General features: G+C 55.7%; 1 protein-coding gene across 1 annotated transcript; it reads left to right on the top strand.

Moving 5' to 3' along the window:
* Nucleotides 1–2,926: 2,926 nt before the first annotated feature.
* Nucleotides 2,927–3,476, top strand: MIND_00911400 (uncharacterized protein; the record flags this gene model as incomplete). Its single annotated transcript, XM_037365751.1, has 3 exons — nt 2,927–2,946; nt 2,994–3,297; nt 3,351–3,476. The coding sequence occupies 3 exons, from the start codon at nt 2,927–2,929 to the stop codon at nt 3,474–3,476; spliced, it is 450 nt and encodes a 149-aa protein (XP_037217163.1).
* Nucleotides 3,477–19,518: the final 16,042 nt, after the last annotated feature.

Genomic DNA, 19,518 nt, shown 5'->3' with positions numbered 1-19,518 from the left:
GGCACACCCTCGCGCAACGAAGTGCCGGACAGGTTCCTGAGTGCGACGTTTTCGTTCCCGCACGACGCGTGTACGCCGCATCCGGCCGGCTTGTGACAGGCATGAAGCTCAAATATGCATTGGAAAGTACGGGCTGGCAGTGGACAGTCTTGCTAGGTATGGCTGGAATGACATCCAGATCGTGAGAGGCGCTCGGCGCTGTCTTACTAGTGAACAACAAGACAACGAGCGGCATGAAGCTCACCGCGTAGTACCTCCTACACGCTGGAGAGGTCGGTCCGCGCCAACGGGGGCAGCTGCACCCTCGAGATCGGTGGAGAGAGCACCGTGTACATCGCCGGCCAGATCCCCGGCGCCCAGACGACCCTGCCCGTGACGGAGATCGTTCCCAAACGCGCTCGAAGCGACGTTCAGAGTAGCTCTGGTGTTACATGTGCTGCGCGCAGAAATGTCGACAGCTCTTCATCCATATTGGAAATGCATTGCTAGCAATTGATATCCCTCACGGAGCGCCAGCGGTGTCGCCCGACAGACGGCATTGAAACAGTGCTCCGAGCGCGACGGCTCACGTTGACCGTAAGGTCACGCCTAGACGTTTGCAGTCTATGGCTGCCAAGCCCGGAGATATACTATCGACTTGCCAAGAGTGGGGCCGACGAGCAGTGCAGCAGTCGTCAACGCAGAGAAGTCGATGGTGCAGGAGCAGTAGGACAGCAGCCAGAAAAGCACAGAGGTGGGCGTAATTCGAACCCCACGGAAAGCGGCGGTGTGTCCGAGTACGCAACTGCACTTCATTCAATCCAGTCGCTGACAAAAGAACACAAGGCTGCGGCTGAGGCCCGACGCAAGCGTATAGCGAGAGGCCGTAGTCCTATGCCTGATGCACTCTGGTGAATGCAATGTTGCTGGCGGGGGGGCTGCACACAGAAGACACGAGCATGACGCGGCCGCCGGGATAGATGGTGGATTGAAGTCAAGAGTGGTGACATCAATCTGATGGGTGCGCCAAGATGTCGTAATGCAGCGCCAAGTGCGGGGATTATGCGGTGATGCAGCGCCAAAAGAAGCGCCAGATGCGGTGAATCGCCAATTTATGGTGGCCCATATAAACGTGAACGAATGAACTTCAATGGAGTGCGGAGAGGGAAAAACGAACCCAGAGTACCATGCGTAGCAGCAGCCGGCGCCGCCGCCCAGGGTAGGGTCCAAGAAACCGAATCGAAGTTGACTGTGTTAAGGTAAGAATGTGAACTTGAAATGGAACGTAAAACGATGCCACCCCCTGGTGTCCGCCGAGTCCAGTGATGATGAAGTTAAAGCGGTTTTCAAATGGCTCGTTGCACGGGCGGTGGGCATGAATCCAGAGCCTGCCACCGGGAATATGGTCGGAGGAAGTGTCGGCCCGGGCTTCGACTGCTGAGCAAATGATGCGGCCGGTGACGCTGATCGTGTTCGCCATTGATGAATGTACCCACAGAAGTGATGAACATACCAGCCTGAGTCAAAGTGCCAGTGATTGAGTCGGACCCTGTGACGATTTGACCTCCTACGTTGCTGAGATCGTGCGACGAGGTCGCCGCGGAGCGAGTACTGTCTGGCGTGGTGACGACAACTTGAAAAATAGTACTCTGCGACGAGTCGGGGTGTCTGCTGTGCGGTGGTACCCCGGCGCGCATAACCACTCAGTGGGCAGCTGGCCGTAAGGTAGACGAGAGGTGGGTAAAGATATGAGGGTAGTGCGCACTGTGCAACACCCTATATACTTAGCGGAATGGTGCGTAGACATGTTGAATACGGCATATCTTCAAGACTGCATGCCAGTGGCCCGTTTGCTTCGGTTCCGTGGAATCCGTCAGGCCACACCAAAGCTTCGACAACGAGGGGAAATCACAGCCGTGGCGCAGCCCGACCGCAAAAGATACCGCGTCAGCCACAAGCAGGACGAAGATGGAACCAGTGAACCACATACCTCCTTTTCAAGTTGTGCCCTCTATCAAGCCGCAGGTCGGAGTCTAGCGAGTCCCAGCATGGCCATATGTATGTAGGATAGGAGTTATATGCCAGCTGAATGTGTGATGCACCTTCACCAATGTCATATGCATGCATGAAACCAGTTTTTCACCAGCAATGCTGATTTGGAGATCAATATTAGCTGATCAAGATGAATTACCGAGTTGACGCTGCGACGCACCAACTCATGATACTGAGACATCAGCCTGAGATGCGTTGGTCTAGCTCTTCAGGTGTCTTCCTCTGGCCATAGTTGAAACTCCACATGGCTCAAACAAAGCATGGCCGCTCTAGGAAGTTTTCATCACAATTCAAGTTAGAGTGGGTATGAAACACTGACTGTTTACTAGGACGACGCACCCAGCCGTGGTCGATAACGAACTCTCCTCCATCGGAAGCTTCAGAACTAGCCTCCGTCAGTAGTTTTCCGTAGTTTTCCTTAGGTAGAAGCACAAAAACACACCGGTCGTACTACTAGTATCACATGCGCAGCGCGAAGATGACTTCAACGTAGTTGAGCTGTAGCGGCCGCAGACACGCCTTCGTGCCCTCAATCACGCTGTTGCTAGTCGGAGATGAAGGAAGGACAGAAAGGCGGCGCACTGCTTGCACGATAGCTCCGTGGCCTTCGGGCGCAACGGGCTCGTGGCGCCAGAATATCTTGGTCGAGATTACGAGGTCCGTGCGGCACCAGCCAAGTTCCGTGATTGCGCGTCCAGCGTCAGCAGAGGGAGGCAGCACATCTCTCGCTTGGCCTCTCCCTTCTGTAGTCTTCTGCGCTGTCAGACATATTACAAGGGCTGCCAGCATGATCCAGCCTGCGACAGTGAGACTAGTTGCGAAAGAAGGGAGGTCATTGAATACACTGCGTAGCCCGTTTGCTTCGGTTCCGTGGAGATCGTCAGGCAAGCGCACGATGGAGCTCGAACAACAAAAGTAAGCGTCGTCGACCGAAGTGGTGGCAGGAATCAAGCCGGTGTAAGCACGTGCACCAGCATCAACCCCACTTTCTTCTCCCGTCATGTCCTTCCACCGCGCTCAGCTGCTACACATCGTCCCGCCCAAACCACCTTTGCAACAGACGACCAAATCGCCTTAGACGGCATCACTGCGTGCCACGTCATCGGCGGCGTCATTGACCCCGCAAGCAGGAAAGCGGGCAGCGGATCCGGAGTAACCGGCTCAGAGGGCTCTTCTTCTTGTGCAGCGCTGGGAGGCAGACGTTCAGGTGGAGCTCTATTCAAAAAGCAGGATGTCGGGTGGGCTGGTAAAAGAGAGGGACGACGGGTGCGTTTTTTATGCTCTTCCCGCGTTACGTCTGTCTCACTCTTTCCCCGTAGCTCTTAGATGTGCTCAGCACACCCGCGGGCCCGCCTTTCACCGTGGAAACCCCAAGGCATCCATCGTTCGGCGGGGTATGTCTTGTCTCCCCCCGACTGTCATGCCCACAACCCCGATCGCAGTAGGAACTCCCCTTGCTCCGGCACTTTACCGTCGTTGGAGGCACACAACTGCCACGGACGTGCCCCCGCACCTCAAGATTCGAGCTCTTGTGGCTGGGCCCCATCGAGCGAGCCTGGGTACCATGCGCATGCGACTCCATCTCGAGCCAACGCGACGGTCTTAGCGGGTCAAGCTCGTTACTCGACATCGTCAATTCTCAGCTGGGCATGCCCAAACCCATCCGTCCCCCACTCCTTCGAAGAAAACCAAGGACATAACCCTTGTTCTTTCGCCATCCGCGTTGCTCCCTCTCGACTCCCCACAAATCTATCGCCTCCAGCCCGCGAGCTCTCGAAATTATTTGATTTGCAAGGTTTTGGGTTCTTTCAACGAGCAGCGCGACGGAGGGCAAGCTGCGTGCGTTCAAGCAAGCCTCTTTTCGAGTCGGTCTGACAAATCTGGCTTTCCTTCTGGTGCAAGTCACGCTTAGAATTCAGCTGCAGCTACTTCCGCATATCCTCGCCAACAAGCGCGACTTGACCCGCGGCCGTGCTCTCGTTCACACACGGAGCCTCCAAGAAGAAGAGAAAAAGAAAGAAAAAAACAAGCGCATGCAGCGTATAACGGTGTGTGTTTGTCGTTCTAGCCCACTCCTCATAGTAAATCTCGGCATCTAGGTCTTTGTCGCCAGAAACTCCCAAGCGACCTTCTCGTCGTCCGCTTCTCGATAAACGTGAAAACGAGCACCATTGCCTTCGACTAGCCGCCCAGCATGTACACCTCCGCCTATTATAAACTCATCCACACTTCCCAATCCACCGCCCACTGCGGCACTCTCCACCAACGCGCCATACGAACGACTTTTCTTCCTCGAAAATTTCGACACAGCCACCTGTCACGTGTGACGACGTCACTCTTCTCGAAGGCGATATACAGCTCTTCGCCCTCTGGCCTTGGGCCTCTATCGACCGTACTTCCATCGGATACGCTGCCGATATGACACGCTTAATTCCTTTGGACCCGATACGATTGGTGCAAGGCTCCCGCCGGACGCCATTTCGTTTGCGTCTCGACTTCGTCATGGGGGACATGGTGGATTTGGAAGTGGGCCCTGGGCCGAATTGGACGTGCGCGGGTGGTGCCTCGGAGGGCTGGCTTCGGAGTCCCGGATCGTGATGCTCGCCATCGTCGTCGCGACTAACGGCGACAACAGGGCTACATGTGCCCCCAATACCTCTGGCAACTGCCCATCTACCCGTCGTTGCTCGAATCACGCTCCGGCACAACCCTCATCCACGAGCATTTCGGGAAAATGCGCGTTACTCTTCGCGAACGCCGTACTCGACTTTCCCTCCTCGTGTCACGACCTCGAAAGCGACAAAGCAGCTCGTCGCCCGCTTACCTTGGGCCTTTCTCGCCCATACCACCATCTGCTACCGCGCTTATATGACACGCTCACTTCTTTCGGACCTGATACGCGTGGACGGCCCCCGGTGGACGCCAATTCATTACCGACGGGACTTCGTCGTGGGGGATAGGGTGGATGTGGAAGAAGGCCCTGGGTCGGAGCCAGCGTTTGCTGGCGGTGATTTGGAGTGCCGGGACGGCGGTTGTGTGGTTCCCGGAGTCGCGGCTGACGATGCCCGCCATCCTCGTTGCCAATTTAGTCTACTGCCGAAAAGGCCCTTCACGTACTAGTACATACCTCGGGCGTCGGGTGGACAGAGCGATATCCGTTGGTTCTTGTGATGATGCTAGAAAGAATCTCCCTTCTTGAATGTTCCACGAACACCACACTACTCAGTACCTTCACTAACGTGTCATTCTCCAACGCGATGGGCGGCTATTTATCGGCCGACTTCATCGTGCCAGTGGGGCGTAGCGTCAAGCTCTAGGTCGGGTGTAGGGCGCAGTCCACGTGCTGCGAATGGCGGGGAGAGTGTCTGGGGCGCTGCTTTGGTGGACATTTGCCGCGAGTGCCGCTTATTCGTCACCACGCAAGGCTGTAAATATGTGTGTAACGGGGATAGTTACACATTTATAGCCCTAGGGAGATTCCCGAGGACACGTTCAATGCGCCGGGCCGTTCATCGGTCTCAAACAAGCCGTCGCCGATGCGGAGTAAGTCTGGTGAATGTTTGTAGAAGTTACTAGAATAGGGTGCTGTAAGTTGATCTGGTTTACAAACCAGTTAGAAACATGTTTTTAAAAACAGTGTTAGTTTTTAATTCCTGGAGGCAGGAGGTGTTTGTAAACAGCCATGTGTGACATTATATCACATCAGTCACACAATCAACACTACCAAATATAGTAATTTCCTTCTGGATAGTAGAGACCTAGTAGTTGAGATAGAAAATACTATTGCTATGAAGGGGCAGTCTAATGATACAATAATGATAGGGTGGTATGCCATAGAAGTGGTACTACTGAATAATTATTATTGACACAAAGGTATATTAAGTAGTCCCCCCTTGTTTCAAAAACTGTTTATAAACACCCCTGTTTTTAAAAACTGTTAGAAACACCTGTAAGTATTGGCTGGGGAATTACTTACAGCACCCTATACTAGAAGATTCGGCAGCAGTATAAGTACTTGTACCAAACGCGCATGGCGTCTTTCCTTGCTCATTTCCGCTCTAAAGCATATCGGTAAATAACGACATCGGCCCCGATTCAAAAGCGACGTGATGTTCCTCACGTGCGCGTGACACTCATGTCGTCGTACGGTAAGGTCAAGCTGGCCATCAGGTGACAAAGTTTCTGGCAGCCAGAGCTGCAGCTAGGAATCATCTACTTTCTTTGAAATATTTTGTATTAAATGTAAAATATATGACTAACTTACATCTCGGTATCTTTGTATCCAGGCACCAAGCTCACTGCATCCGCTCTCGTATGCGATTCGACACTCTGCACCTGCCAGCTCAGACGGTAACGCACGTGCTAAGCCCACAGCAGACAAGCGCGGCCACCAACAAGCTGCTAGGTCAATCGTGTGCCTGCGCAGAGGTGCTGCATATTTCATTGACTTACCTGATACTACAGGTCCTACTCTAAAAGGCCCAGGCACATGCATGGAGAGTAAATAGATGACGATGAATAAATTATATTATTTAAAATATTCTGACTTATATGTCACCAGCTGACAAATATTCTTTACATCGGCTGTGATTCTGCAGTGTATGGTAACTCGGTCCCCAAGGGGCCTTACGGTACGGTTACGGCGCCGTATTACGGCGGGCCATACACTGTATATTACGGCGACGGCCTACAGCCCTAATGGTAGCCAGCTGGCTATCCAGCTGGACCTCCCAGCTGGTGGGAAGCTGGAATCCATCATTACAGCTGGGAAAATACCTGAGTTCAGCTGAGTTCTTCAGCTGGGCCACAGCTATAGGCCAATTGGTGGTGTAGCCTAGGAAAACCAAAAATATATAGGGATGAGCACGGGTCCGGCTGACCCACGCGGGTTGGCGGGTTTGAGCCGTGCGGGTACGGATCCGGGTCAGCTGCAGCTTCACTTGTGCCTGCTCAGTCTAGCTGGCTTTTGGGGATTGTCTGTCGGCTTGCCTGTTGGACCTTTACCGAGGGGTCCCGCGTTCAATTCTGCCTCTTCCCTCTTTTTCCTCGGTATTATTTGGCGCCAAATTCTCCCTCCACCTTGCAACCCGGCGGGTGACCCGTACCCGGAGCCGCGGGTCACAGATCAGTGGCTGTGCAGATCTGGGTCCGAGTCAGCCTCCGGACACCCGTGGGTTGGCCCGTGCTCATCCGTAATTTAAATATAACTACCTAAAAACCCAGGGTGACCAACCACCCACCCTCCGGTCAGATTATCACACCATGATGGTGTACTGTACTATTTCATTCAATTCTGCGGGACTTGCGACATGTGTTGCAGAAATATACAATTCAGCCAAGGTGTGAACTGGACTGAACCGGACTCGGCCATGGCTACTAGGATTAGCTCTGCAACGAGGGCTGGGTATCAGCCTGTGTGACCTCCTGCTTCATGTACCCCTGCTTCATGTAGAAGTTCTGCTCACTGTAGGCACAGAAATTACCATTTTGGGACAGTTTGGGATCAAAGAAACTTTCTGTGAGCAAGAAAATTTTCAGCCCAAAAAAGTCAATGTGATTATGTGACCGTGCCACCATGGCAGGACTAATTGATTAAAATAGTACAGTACCCTAGAAGACATATATCACTGGTTCTCTTATTATGCTGGTGTCATATCCGTGCATCCGTTGACGAGCCTCGTCATGAGAGTCACATGATCGTGGAGCTTAGTCAGCATTCATATCCGGTAGTGGGCTTAGTTGAGTGTTTCATTGTGATTTCTCTCCCTGTGTTCCTGCTCCTTTCTGTAGTTTCTGTAGTTCCTGTTCCTTTCTCCTAGTTCCTAGTTCCTGGTTCCTCTCTCCTAGCTCCTAGTTAGTAGTCTATAAAAGCCTGTTCATTAGCTAGTTTCCATATCATATCATAGTTTTCCCCCAGCAGAGTTTTCCTCAGAGTTCAAAGTCTTTCCTCTTCTTCTCCCTCTCTGGTTGTGCTGTAGCCTTTGGTTGCAGTTAGAGCAGTTTGAAGGGCTCTTGCTTTTCTTGTTCTTTCTCACACCAGTGAGAAAGCTTGTCACCGTCAAGAGCCGCGGCCCGCGGGCCGGTCACAGTCCGCCGGGCTCCGGCCCGATCCGATCCGGTCGCTCCAGCGACCTTGTACTCTGTATGTCTTTTGCCTTGTTACTTATATCTCCGTATGTCCTTATGCTTGTTACTTTCCATATGCACTCCGTACCTTGTACTTACTTATGGTCTTCCCTTTCTACTTACTCGTAGTATTTAAGCAGCTAAAGTAGCTACGGTACTTTAGCTTGATTATAAACGTTACTTGCACTCCTCCTCTGTGCGGAACGACTCCGACAACTCTCCTCTCTTCTCTTGTCCTTCAACCGGACTTCACTCCGCTCGCGGACCTTGTCCGCTCCGACTCCGCTCCGGTCCGGTTGGTCTTGTGTTCTTTCATGTCAGGCAGCTACTGGCTTGTTAGCTATAGTAGAAACCCCCTCTGTTCTGCACGGCACTTGACAGCTGGCTTTGGCGGATCAATCGCCAGGGTAGCACAACCTGGCAAAATGAGGGGTGGGAAATTCCAAGGTGGCAATTTGGTTTAGAAAAGTCACAAGACCTGATTATTTAATTGTAATTGTATACACTCCAAGCTGCTGGACCAAGCAACAGTAACCAGTTGGACCAACCACTACAGCTTTGGAGTTCTATGTAGATAGCTTATTTATATAGGCACACTGATTATTATTTTGGCTTCTAATTCTACACATATATGCACACACACACCAAGGTTAGTTGGGAGCTTAACCTATTCTATGCTGCAAACTTTATATCTATAGTGTTGTTCCTCACAAAGAGGTTCAAAGGGTCAACATACTGTGCCATGGAGGTCAAGGAGTCAGGAAAGTCGCTGATTTATTATAACCTTTTATGTAATCTTTTATCTTATATATTAAAACACAATGGTTCCGGCATTGACAGAAAGTCATGCGGACTGTAAGGGCAACCCCGGAGGCCTGAGATCAAGGTCCTAGCAGGGGAGGATCCAAAGCGTGAACATTGGTAAGCAAATACAAATGAAGCTGACCTAGCAGGGGAGGATCCAAAGAGAAGAAACTCTAAGGGTCCGCCTGCTAGGGAGCTGACTATATACTGCTTGTCCGTAGCTGCCGCTGTCGGGCACAGAAGGCTTGGGCGGCGTCGCAGGCAAGGTCCCAGGGCGACCGTTGGGAGGGCGTTGACGGATCGGTGATTGTGCGGGCGAGATGGAGGGCCGGACCGGAGACAGAACCGGAGTCGGACCGGAATCGGAGGCGTCTCCGAGGGGCCGAAAGGGAGGTTCCCCTGACATCACCCCCCCCCTTTGAATGCGGCGTCCCGACGCATAGACCGGAACGGAATCGAGTCGAAGGTCGCGGAGGCGATGTGTCGTGGCTTGCCAGGGTACTTACGATAGAACTCCGCAATTTTCTCCGGGGCGAAGACACGGTCGAAGCGGACCCACTGGTCGTGCGACGCGTCGTAGCCTTTCCATCTGACGAAGTAATTCAGCCGTTTATACCTCACCCTTGCGTCCAGGATTTCCTCTACTTCCCACTCCGGGACTCCGTCCTCGAGGTCCGGAGGGGGCTGGTCGTAGCCGGGGCGTCCGTCGAAGGGGTCGTCCTGGGCGAGCTCCAGCTTGACGACGGGGAAGACCGGGTGGAGCTTTGAGTAGCGCGGAGGGAGGTCGAGCTTGTAGGCACCTTTGCTGATCTCCGCGACTATCTTGAACGGTCCGAGGCGGCGATGGGAGAACTTTTCCGAGGGGCGAGTCGTCCTGATGTCAGAGGCCTCCAGCCAAACACGGTCGCCAACCTTAAACTCCGGAGACGGAGTCCGTCTCCGGTCGTAGTAGCGCTTGTACTCCTCTTTGGCCTTAGTGAGCGCGGCCTTGGCTTCAGCAACACCAGTGGCGATCCGGTCGCGGAACTCATTCACTGACTCCATGGCGGAACGGACTCCGGGTTCGAAGCCCATGCGCGGGAGCCGTCCCGTGTCTGTCATGAAGGGGACCTGCTGCGTGGAGGAGTGAACATGGTTGTTGTAGGCGAACTCCGCGGCCGGAATCAGCTCATCCCAGTCGTCCTGCTGGTAGTTGGTGAAGATCCGCAGGTACTGCTCCAGCTCCTGGTTGACGTGCTCTGTCTGACCGTCTGTCTGCGGGTGGTACGCGGTGGACGTGGCGGGCTTGATGCCGATTAGACGCCAAAGTTCTCGGGTGAAGTCCGCGATGAACTGCGAGCCGCGGTCGGAGACGTACTTCTCCGGAGTCCCATAGTGCCGCCAGACATTCCGGTAGTAGAGGCGGGCTGCCCCTACTGCATCAATCGTCGTATGACACTCCGAGAAGTGGGCGCGCTTTCCGAGGGTGTCAACGACGACCATGATCGCGTCGTACCCATGGACTTCGGGAAGCTCTACGATGAAGTCGACGGAGACGGTATGCCAGCGTTCCGGGGGCGTTTCCGTGGGGTGCAGCTCTCCGTGGGGCAGTCTCCGGAGTGCCTTGGTGCGACAGCACAAGTCACAGGTCGCAACATACCGGCCGATATGGCGAGACATCTGAGGCCACCATTAGTTCCGGGAGACCAACTCCAAGGTCTTGAAACGACCTGCGTGTCCGGCGACTCGGGTGTCATGGCAGAGCTCGATGATGCGTCTCCGGAGGTCCTTGTCCTTTGGTACAACGATCTTTCCCCGGAAATGGAGAAGACCGCCGGAGACGGCCCACTCGTCAGACTGCGAAGAGCGGGGGCCTCGAGCTTGACCTTGGACCTTAAGAAGTGAGCCGTAGTGGTAGTATTTAGCCTAAAACCAGTAGGTGTACTTAGGAAATACATTGCCTAGGCTACTAGGTACAGCCAGGGGGCTATGTACACCTAGAACTTTAGGCTAGCACTTCTCCCTGGGCCAAAGTATTATTCTTATAGAAATATATATTATTATTCTTTATCTGGTATTCTGTTACCTAAGCCAGTGCCCCTATCTATATAATGTTTTCAATGTGGAACCATTTTTGATTGCCATCAGTACTTTTGATGGCTATATCATGATCCATCATTTGTGTCCAAATTAGGATTATTATTGATACAGGCCTTCCCAACTATATACCGGGTCATCGGCCTGAAAAAAAGGAGTTTAAAGTATTATATATGCATTATTATTAATATTATATGTATTAGATAACAGTTTATTCCATCATTGATGCTATATTGATCCAGAGACCCTCAAGTGATTCTAGCCTAGATCACTGGGTACACCTAGGCTAGGTGCATTTACTATCCTAGGCAATGCATTTCCTAGGTGCACCTAAGCCGGGAGGCTAATTCTTACAGCTACGGGTGAAGAAGTTGCCGGGCCGCTAGTGTGACGGGCTCCTCCAGGTCAGGCTCACCGGAGAGGGCATCACGAATGTCGCGGAGGAGTTCAGAGCCGGGACCGGAAACGGAAACGCCCTCGAGTGCGCGGACGTGGAAGAGTTCAGGCCGCAGAAGCACGACATCGGAGTTGTCGGAATCGACTCCGTGGTTGGGTCTCCGGGAGAGGGCGTCAGGTCGACCCATGTCGCGGCCAGGCTTGTGGTGCAGCGTGAAATCGAACCGGGAGAGGTACAGGGACCACCGGGCCTGTCTCCGGTTGAGGTGCTGCGTCTTCCTGAAGTACTCCAAATTCTTATGGTCAGTCCAAATCTCGACAGGGTGCGCGGCGCCCTCGAGGAAGTGTCTATACTCCTCGAGTGTGCGGATGATCGCGAGCATCTCCTTGTCGTGGATTTCGTAGTTGCGCTGGACATCATTTAAGCTTTTGGAATAGAATGCTACAGGGTGCCACTTCCCGTCCGGGGCGGATTGTGAAAGAACCGCCCCCGTCGCATAATCAGAGCTGTCCGCCTCGAGTCGGAAAGGCCGTGCGTCGTCCGGAATCGCCAGGACCGGTTCCGAGGTGACCGCGTCCTTGATCGCTTGGAACGCGGAGGCCTCCGCGTCGCCCCAAGTCCACTGCTGGTCCTTCTTGGTGAGCACGAAGAGAGGGCGCGCAAGGGTCGAGAAGTCCCGAATGAACCTGCGGTAGAAATTAGCGAACCCAAGGAATTGCTGAATGTCCTTCTTGTTTTCTGGAGTCGGCCAAGCGGAGATGCCTGCGACCTTGACGGGGTCCATTTCGACGTGGTTGTGGGAGATGATGACTCCGAGGTACTCGATTGACGATTTTTCAAAGTCGCACTTCTCCGCCCGGAGGTACAACTTGTGCTCTCGGAGTCGCCGCAAGACCTCCTGAACAATCTGCCGGTGTTTCCGGAGGTCGGAATGGGCGATCAGGATGTCGTCAAGGTAGATTATGACGTCTCCGGAGAGGATGAGGTCCTGGAAAATGTCATTCATCATCGTTTGGAACGTCGCAGAGGAGTTTGTCAGGCCGAAATACATCACCAAGGGCTCAAACAGGCCCCGGTTAGTCTGGAAAGCCGCCTTCCACTCGTCATCTTCCTTGATCCAGACGTTGTTGAAGCCCCAGCGGACATTGAGTTTGGTGAAGTAACGAGCACCTTTGAGCCGGTTGATGAGGTCGTTGATCAGCGGAAGGGGGTACCGGTTTTTGACAGTCATCGCGTTGAGAGCACGGTAGTCCTGGACGAAGCGGAGTCCGCCGTCCTTCTTCTTGACGAAGAAGACCGGAGACGCCATCGGAGACTTGGAGGGGCGAATCCGGCCCGTCGACAGCCCTTCCTCGATGAACGCGTCAAGCTCGCGTTGCTCGAGGGGCGAGATGGGGTACACCTTGCAGTTGGTGGGCTTAGCGTCGGGGACGAGTTCAATGGCGTGGTCCCAGGCTCTCCGTTCCGGTAGCGTATCGAAGGACTCCTTGTTGAAGACGTCCTGGAACTCCTTAGCCCAGTCCGGGATCTCGGAGGGCGGAGGGGCAGAGTTCCTGGCAAAGGCTTCGGCCAGACGTTGTGAGACGGTGCTACCTGCGCGTATCTCCTCTGAGGGACAAAACGAGGTGTAGAAGATGCGGTCACCATCTTCGAGCTGGTCATCTTCGTCATCTGAGTCCGAGTCCGGCGTCAGATCAGGCAGGTCGGAATCGAGACCGGAATCGGAATCGTCTCCGTCCTCAGGGCCAGAGAGGTCCATAGTGCAAACCGAGGGGAACGGGCCGGAGCGGAGACGCTTCTGAAGCGACCGGAGTCGCCGCAGCTCGGTCCGCTCGACGCGCTCTTCCTCACGGCAGGTCGAGCAATTGCGGGGGCACCGTGTCATCTTGACCTCCTTGGTTTCCCAATTGATCTCTGGGTTATGCTTCCGCAACCAGGAATACCCCAGGATGAGGTCTTGCTTGCCAAGATGGGTGACGGCCAGTTGAACTCGTTCGGCATGGCCCTTGTAGCGCAGGACCAAGTCCGCGATCTGGTTGATGGAGCCAGCGTCATTGGGGGTGCCATCGACATTGAAAACCGGAATCGGCTGATCGAGGGTGCGGACCGGAATGCCATTCCGAGCGACATAGTTCGTGTCAATGAAGTCGGAGGTGGCACCACAGTCGACAAGCCCAGAGAGCGAGAGCTTCAACGCACTGGTGGTGGACTCTAGCTCCAATGGGAGGTGGAGGGAGTTCGCCCCAGGGGCAGCGGCAACAGTGTACTGCTTGGGCAGTTTCTTTTCCCAGGCAGTGAGGCGGCGAAGGACGATGACCGGAGTTGCGGGCGGAGTCGGAGACGGAGTCGAGGTGGGGGCAGGAGAGGGTGTGTCTTTCGTTTCGGGCTCATTGTAGGGCAAGGAACTGCATTCATCATCCAAAGAGGCAAAACGATTTATAGACGCGAACGAGGGCACACCAGTCACTCGTCGCGGGGGACAAAATCCTCTCCGGCCATCGACTCCGCAGCCGTTTCCGGCAACGCGGGCTGTGTCCGAGTAGCGGGCGATCAACTCCGCTAACATCTCGTCACCGAGTTGTTGGATCACCTCGTCGAGGATGTCCATTGAGCGGACATCCGCGGGGAGGGGGCAATCCCGGCGAGATGGTTTGGGTCGCCGCACCTGAAGCAGGCGCGACGAGGGGCACCCCGAGCCCTGGTGCGATCCAACTCCATAGGGACGGGAGCTGGAGGCGCCGGAGCGGGGCGCGGGCCGCGGGTGGCACGACCGGAGCCACCGGGCGGAAAGGGGCCGGAGCCGGGATGCGGTTGACCGGAAACGGAGTCCGAATCAAACCGCCAGGCGTCTTGGGGGCGGCTGACTTGATCAGCTTGGCCCGGACCAGGGCCTCGTATTGACGGAAGGCCCGGGTGCGCCAGCTAAGGTAGTCCCGGAGGTCCGGGGGGTCGTTCGAGGACGTGATTCCGTTATTGATCAAGGGGTCAAGTCCGTGGCGGAACTTGGTCACCTTGACCAGCGCGTCTTCGAATCCGGCGAGGTCCATCAGGTCCTCGAAGTCGTCGGTGTACTGGTAGACATCCTTTGTACCCATGTGATAGGCGGAAGTCTCCAGCTTGGAGAGAGCGTGATCTTGCTCGTTCTCCTCGACAAACCGGAGTCGAAACTCGGAAACGAACGAGCCCCAGGACGGAAACGGAAACGGGGCTTTGCTTCCGTGGCGCTCCGCCCATTGCTGAGCGGGTCCTTCTGCCATAAATGACATGGCATAGCGGACGGCCTTTTCCTCGCTCGCCTCTCCGTTGACCACGAAGGCCTCCAGGGGCAAGGCGGGCGTAGGTGCGGACCGCGTAAAGGAACGCGCGGCCGCGTTTCCGGTCGCCGTTGAAGGTGAACAGGGGGTTTGGTCGCAAGACCAATTTTGAGGCGAGGTTGATGTCGCCAAAAAGGGCTTCGGAGTCGCCCTGGACCGGAGTCGGAGTCGGAATCGACGTCTCCGGCGATGGTGTTTGGGGTCCGCCAGCATTATTAGCGGCGGCAGCGGCAGCGGAAGCCTGGTTGGTGAGTAAAGCAAGGGCCTCAGTTAGGCTATTGATTTTCGCCTCGAGTGAGTCCAGCCGGGCGTCTGCGGTAGGAGTGACTCCGGACGGCATGACGGGTGCGGGGACCACAGGAGTAGAGGAGGAGGGGACAAGTGGCAGGGGCGGTGACGAGGGGCGGAACGGACTCGTACTCCGAGCCTGAGTCAGTGCCGAACCTGGCAATCTTGTCCGGTTGATCCCGTAGAGAGTTTCTTCTGCTGTAAGGGCAACCCCCGGAGGCCTGAGATCAAGGTCCTAGCAGGGGAGGATCCGAAGAGTGAACATTGGTAGCGAATACAAATGAAGCTGACCTAGCAGGGGAGGATCCGAAGAGAAGAAACTCTAAGGGTCCGCCTGCTAGGTAGCTGACTATATACTGCTTGTCCGTAGCTGCCGCTGTCGGGCACAGAAGGCTTGGGCGGCGTCGCAGGCGAGGTCCCAGGGCGACCGTCCGGGAGGGCGTTGACGGATCGGTGATTGTGCGGGCGAGATGGAGGGCCGGACCGGAGTCAGAACCGGAGTCGGACCGGAATCGGGCGCGTCTCCGGGCCGAAAGGGAGGTTCCCCTGACATCCGGGCCGAAAGGGAGGTTCCCCTGACACGGACACACATGAACACGTGAATTTCACATGCCACCCCTCGGATACCACCTGCCAGTCGGTGAGCGGCCGTGTGGGCACTGTAAAAACATTTTATTATGTTCCATGCCACAGGCACGGGCACGGACGTTTATACTTGTTTAAAATTATATTCTCATTTTTGCAACTCACATGATTATTGCCACCTGGCAATCAAACCTGGCTAAATGGCAAAACCATGGCTAAATGGCAATTAAATCAAAAAAAAAACAAAAAAATCGCCATATGCATTCAATATCACAATGACTTTTGGCTCTATGATTGGTTAACCCAGAAGCAAGAAGAAAAGTACTAGTATTTCTGAATTTGGTCCGTTATGTATCAGGTGATACGCCGTCAATGACGTGGCTCCCCACATGATTGATGGATGCCTATCACTCCTTACTTCTAACCACCATCTCGGAATGTCGACGTCCATATCTTCGCTTCCTCCGGAGATACTGCTCGAGATCTTCATGCACTCTCTCCCTGCGGCTCCCTATCTGGACAAGACGCGTTCTCACTCCCGCGCCACTGCTCTTGACGCACGTCTGCTCAGCCTGGCGGGGGCTAGCGCATGGCCACTGGCCACTGTGGGTCAACATCACCATCTCGCTGCCAATCGAGTATAGGTTGCGCCTCCTACCCTTATTGCACGAGTGGCTGAGCCGTGCCCGCGGCCATCCCTTGACGCTCGTCCTGCGCCACTTCTACCGGCGCACGACGATGGATCTCCTTCGGGCCTTCCCAAATGTCGTCAATCTTACTATCGCCGACCATTACTGTCTTGCGCGGCCGCAGACGGACCACGTCATATTCCTGCCGGCTCTCACACAGTTTTCGCACCAGCACCACGGACATTCCTTACACTGGTTTACCACGCCCAATGTCCGCCGAATGCACAGCAGCGATCGTATCGTGAACATCACTGCCTGGCTTCAGCGCTCTGGCTGCGGCAACATACTCACCGATCTCTCCGTGGCAATGAAATTCGCCTATGGCACCGTGCGTGATCCGGAGGGCTGCCTGCGCGCGCTGTTCAGCGCGACCACTGCCCTGGTCCGGCTCCATATGCGGGAGCACTCCGACAGGCCCGATGAGGAAGGCAGCTGGGGACGGGGCTTGTTGGACGTCCTCGCCGACCCGGGAATCGCACCCGAACCGGCGGAGCTGGACATGCAGTTGTGGGCGAGCGAGCAGGCGCCTGCGGAAGACTGGCGGTTTCTCGTCGAATTCCTCCGGCAGCGTCATCCCGGCTCGTTACGCACAGTCGCTGTCAGCTTCCTTGGTGGGGAAAATACGAGCATGCCCGGTGACGTACGCGCGGAGTTGGACAAGATGGGGGAGGAGGGGCTGCACCTGCGCATTCAGCAAGGAGCACCGTTTCAGGGAACATGAATGTTTCCCTCGACTGCTTCCATATATTCATATCCATCCTTCCCTCGACCGTTATAACCTAAATCAGCGTGCAGCATCTCTGCTTCAAATCTTCGATCTTCATTCCCAAGACAGCGTGATCTCCACAGAACCATTTCTGCTCTGTGTATCTATCTACGCACTCCGCCAGCCCATTGTCCTCCCTTCGCGGTTACAATTACGCACGCTAAACTTTGCTTGCGCGATCCTGGCGAGATTGACAGGACAATGGCGCGTCGCGGGACGTTCTCGCGCGAAGCGCACACAAATCAAACACGTTTTTGCCGTTTTCGGCGTGCATCCCGTGGACGCAAACTTTGCACAGTGGCGTGGCAGGCCGGGCGCTGTCTCGCTCTGATCTCGCCCCAGATACACAACTCACGCAGCCGATCCAGCGAGTCACCCGCCGGGCTCCGATCACCCAGTCGCCGTTCGGGGTTTCCGCATGCGGCGTGGGAGCGCGATGCGGTGATGCGCGCGCCGCGTGGTGTTGCCAAGCCGCGGGGTCGCGATCGTCGGGAGGGCACCCGGCTCGACTTTTGCAAATCGCGAATTTGCGTGTGTGGGCGGCGACGCGTCGACTCATTAGGCCCGATCGGGGCGCGGCGTGACCGCGCCGCGCCATGCCTGTGGCGGGTGGAGTCGTGACTCCGAGTCGACGCGGGAATGAGTGGTGAAATCATAACGCAGGGAGGGAATCACGGGCGGGGAGGCAACAGTACTAAGATCCAATTTGTAGGTAAGTTAACGTTGCGCAATCACCCATTGTCCCTTCAATCTAAAAAAATGTAGTGCTGTACGAACGGACGTTCCGGCCAGCGCGACTACCCCTCCGCCCTCCCATCTGCCCCCCGGCTCGGACAGTCTACTCAGAGCCTTGAGCCGCGGCCACTGGTCGTCGTGAGGTGCCCCTCAAGTTTGCTCGCGCCGGAGATTAACAAACTCTAAAGCTGGCATCATGATCGTGGGTCCGTTGATCCCGATGACCCCTTGCTGTGATACCGCGCCAAACCGCATCCGGCGGACAATGGGCCCTCGCCCCCGGGCCCTTCTCTTCGCCTCCATCGTGCAGAATTCCGAGCATGATGCCCGCCGACACGTGGCGCTGTCGCTCGACGCGCGCAGCCCAGGGTCCCGCCGTCTGGTGGGTCCAGCAGAGTGCCCAGCTGGCGAGGACGGAGAATGACTGGAGGGCGGACTCCCATGCATGGGAATCCGCGCGTAATTTCCGGCCTGCGATCGGGACGTAAGTGGGTGTCGTCGCACGCTGTCATGTCCTCCCCCGCATCCGCATCAGCGCACCGCCGCCGCTGCGACAGAACAATGAGAAATCTGCGACTGGAGGAAAGAGGCCTCGGAGGAGGCGCGAGGCGGGACAAAGCAAGCAGCCGGCGCTTCTTGGCATGTGCGTCGTGCGCTTCTTGGCATGTGCGTCGTAACGGAAGGAGGACGGGTGATGCGATTGATACGCGGGGAAGCGAGACGCGGGCACGTGCGCGCGTGGGCCGCATTTAGGCCCGATTTGGAAATGACTCGGGTGGGCGTGGCGGAGGGAGGGAAGTGCAATGTTCGTGGGCGTGGGCGACGGCGGCGGTGGGAGGCAACTCGATCGTGGCGGCGTACGTGTCCTGGCCACTGGCAGGAAGGACGGAGGACCTCTTTGACGCCGCAGCCAGAACAGAGGTTGCTGTTGAAGCTTGAAACGAATCCGAGGGTTCCGTGTGGTGCGCTGCCTCGAGGCAGGCGAAACACCATTCGGATGATGAGCTGCTTATATCCCAGCTTCTGCGTGACTCGCTCGTACTGGCAACCGAGTCATATCATCCAAACCTTACTTACCTCCCATCACGTCCTTCCATCCCCGTTATCCCCGCGACAGCGTATGAAGCGCCCACACACAGCACCCTACAGCAGACGCCCACCCGTCTGCACCGCGCCAGAGGCGTTCGTTTTGGGTATCGCCGTCTTGTCTCCCGGCACCGGCCCGGACCTTATCGCCGCCGTGGCGGTGCTGAGACGCGATGTCAATCACCGCCATCGATCGGGCTGATTCATCGATTGCGTCTCTGCTCTGCCCACCATGGCCCAGCCCCACCCATCGACGCGAGAACAAGACGGGCACCGGGCGCTGTGTCATCTCCCGATCCCTCTCCGTGCAGGCCCCATCACGCCCGACGTGGTGCTTCCCACGCCCGATTCATTGTCTGTCCCAAATCGGGTGTGTACGGCAGGGCCAGGGCAGGCGGTTCGCACGCCCACGGCTAGTCATGCTTCTTCGCGATCGAGCGGGTTTTTTTGTTCTCTTATTATGAGGCGACTTATTGTCCTGCTTTTGGCTCCCGCGACGACGACTGCCCTCGAGGCCTGCATCGGATTGCCCTCGCCCTGCCTGGAAAGCGCCCTCTGGAGTAGAGGCCGATACTGATACCGCCTGCGACGAGCAGAAGTAACGAACGAACGAACAGAAGG

This window comes from Mycena indigotica (genome assembly GCF_014461135.1).
Source record: "Mycena indigotica strain 171206Taipei chromosome Unknown Mind.scaff0008, whole genome shotgun sequence".
Taxonomy (NCBI): Eukaryota; Fungi; Basidiomycota; class Agaricomycetes; order Agaricales; family Mycenaceae; genus Mycena; species Mycena indigotica.
This window is presented reverse-complemented; position numbering and strand designations above follow the sequence as displayed.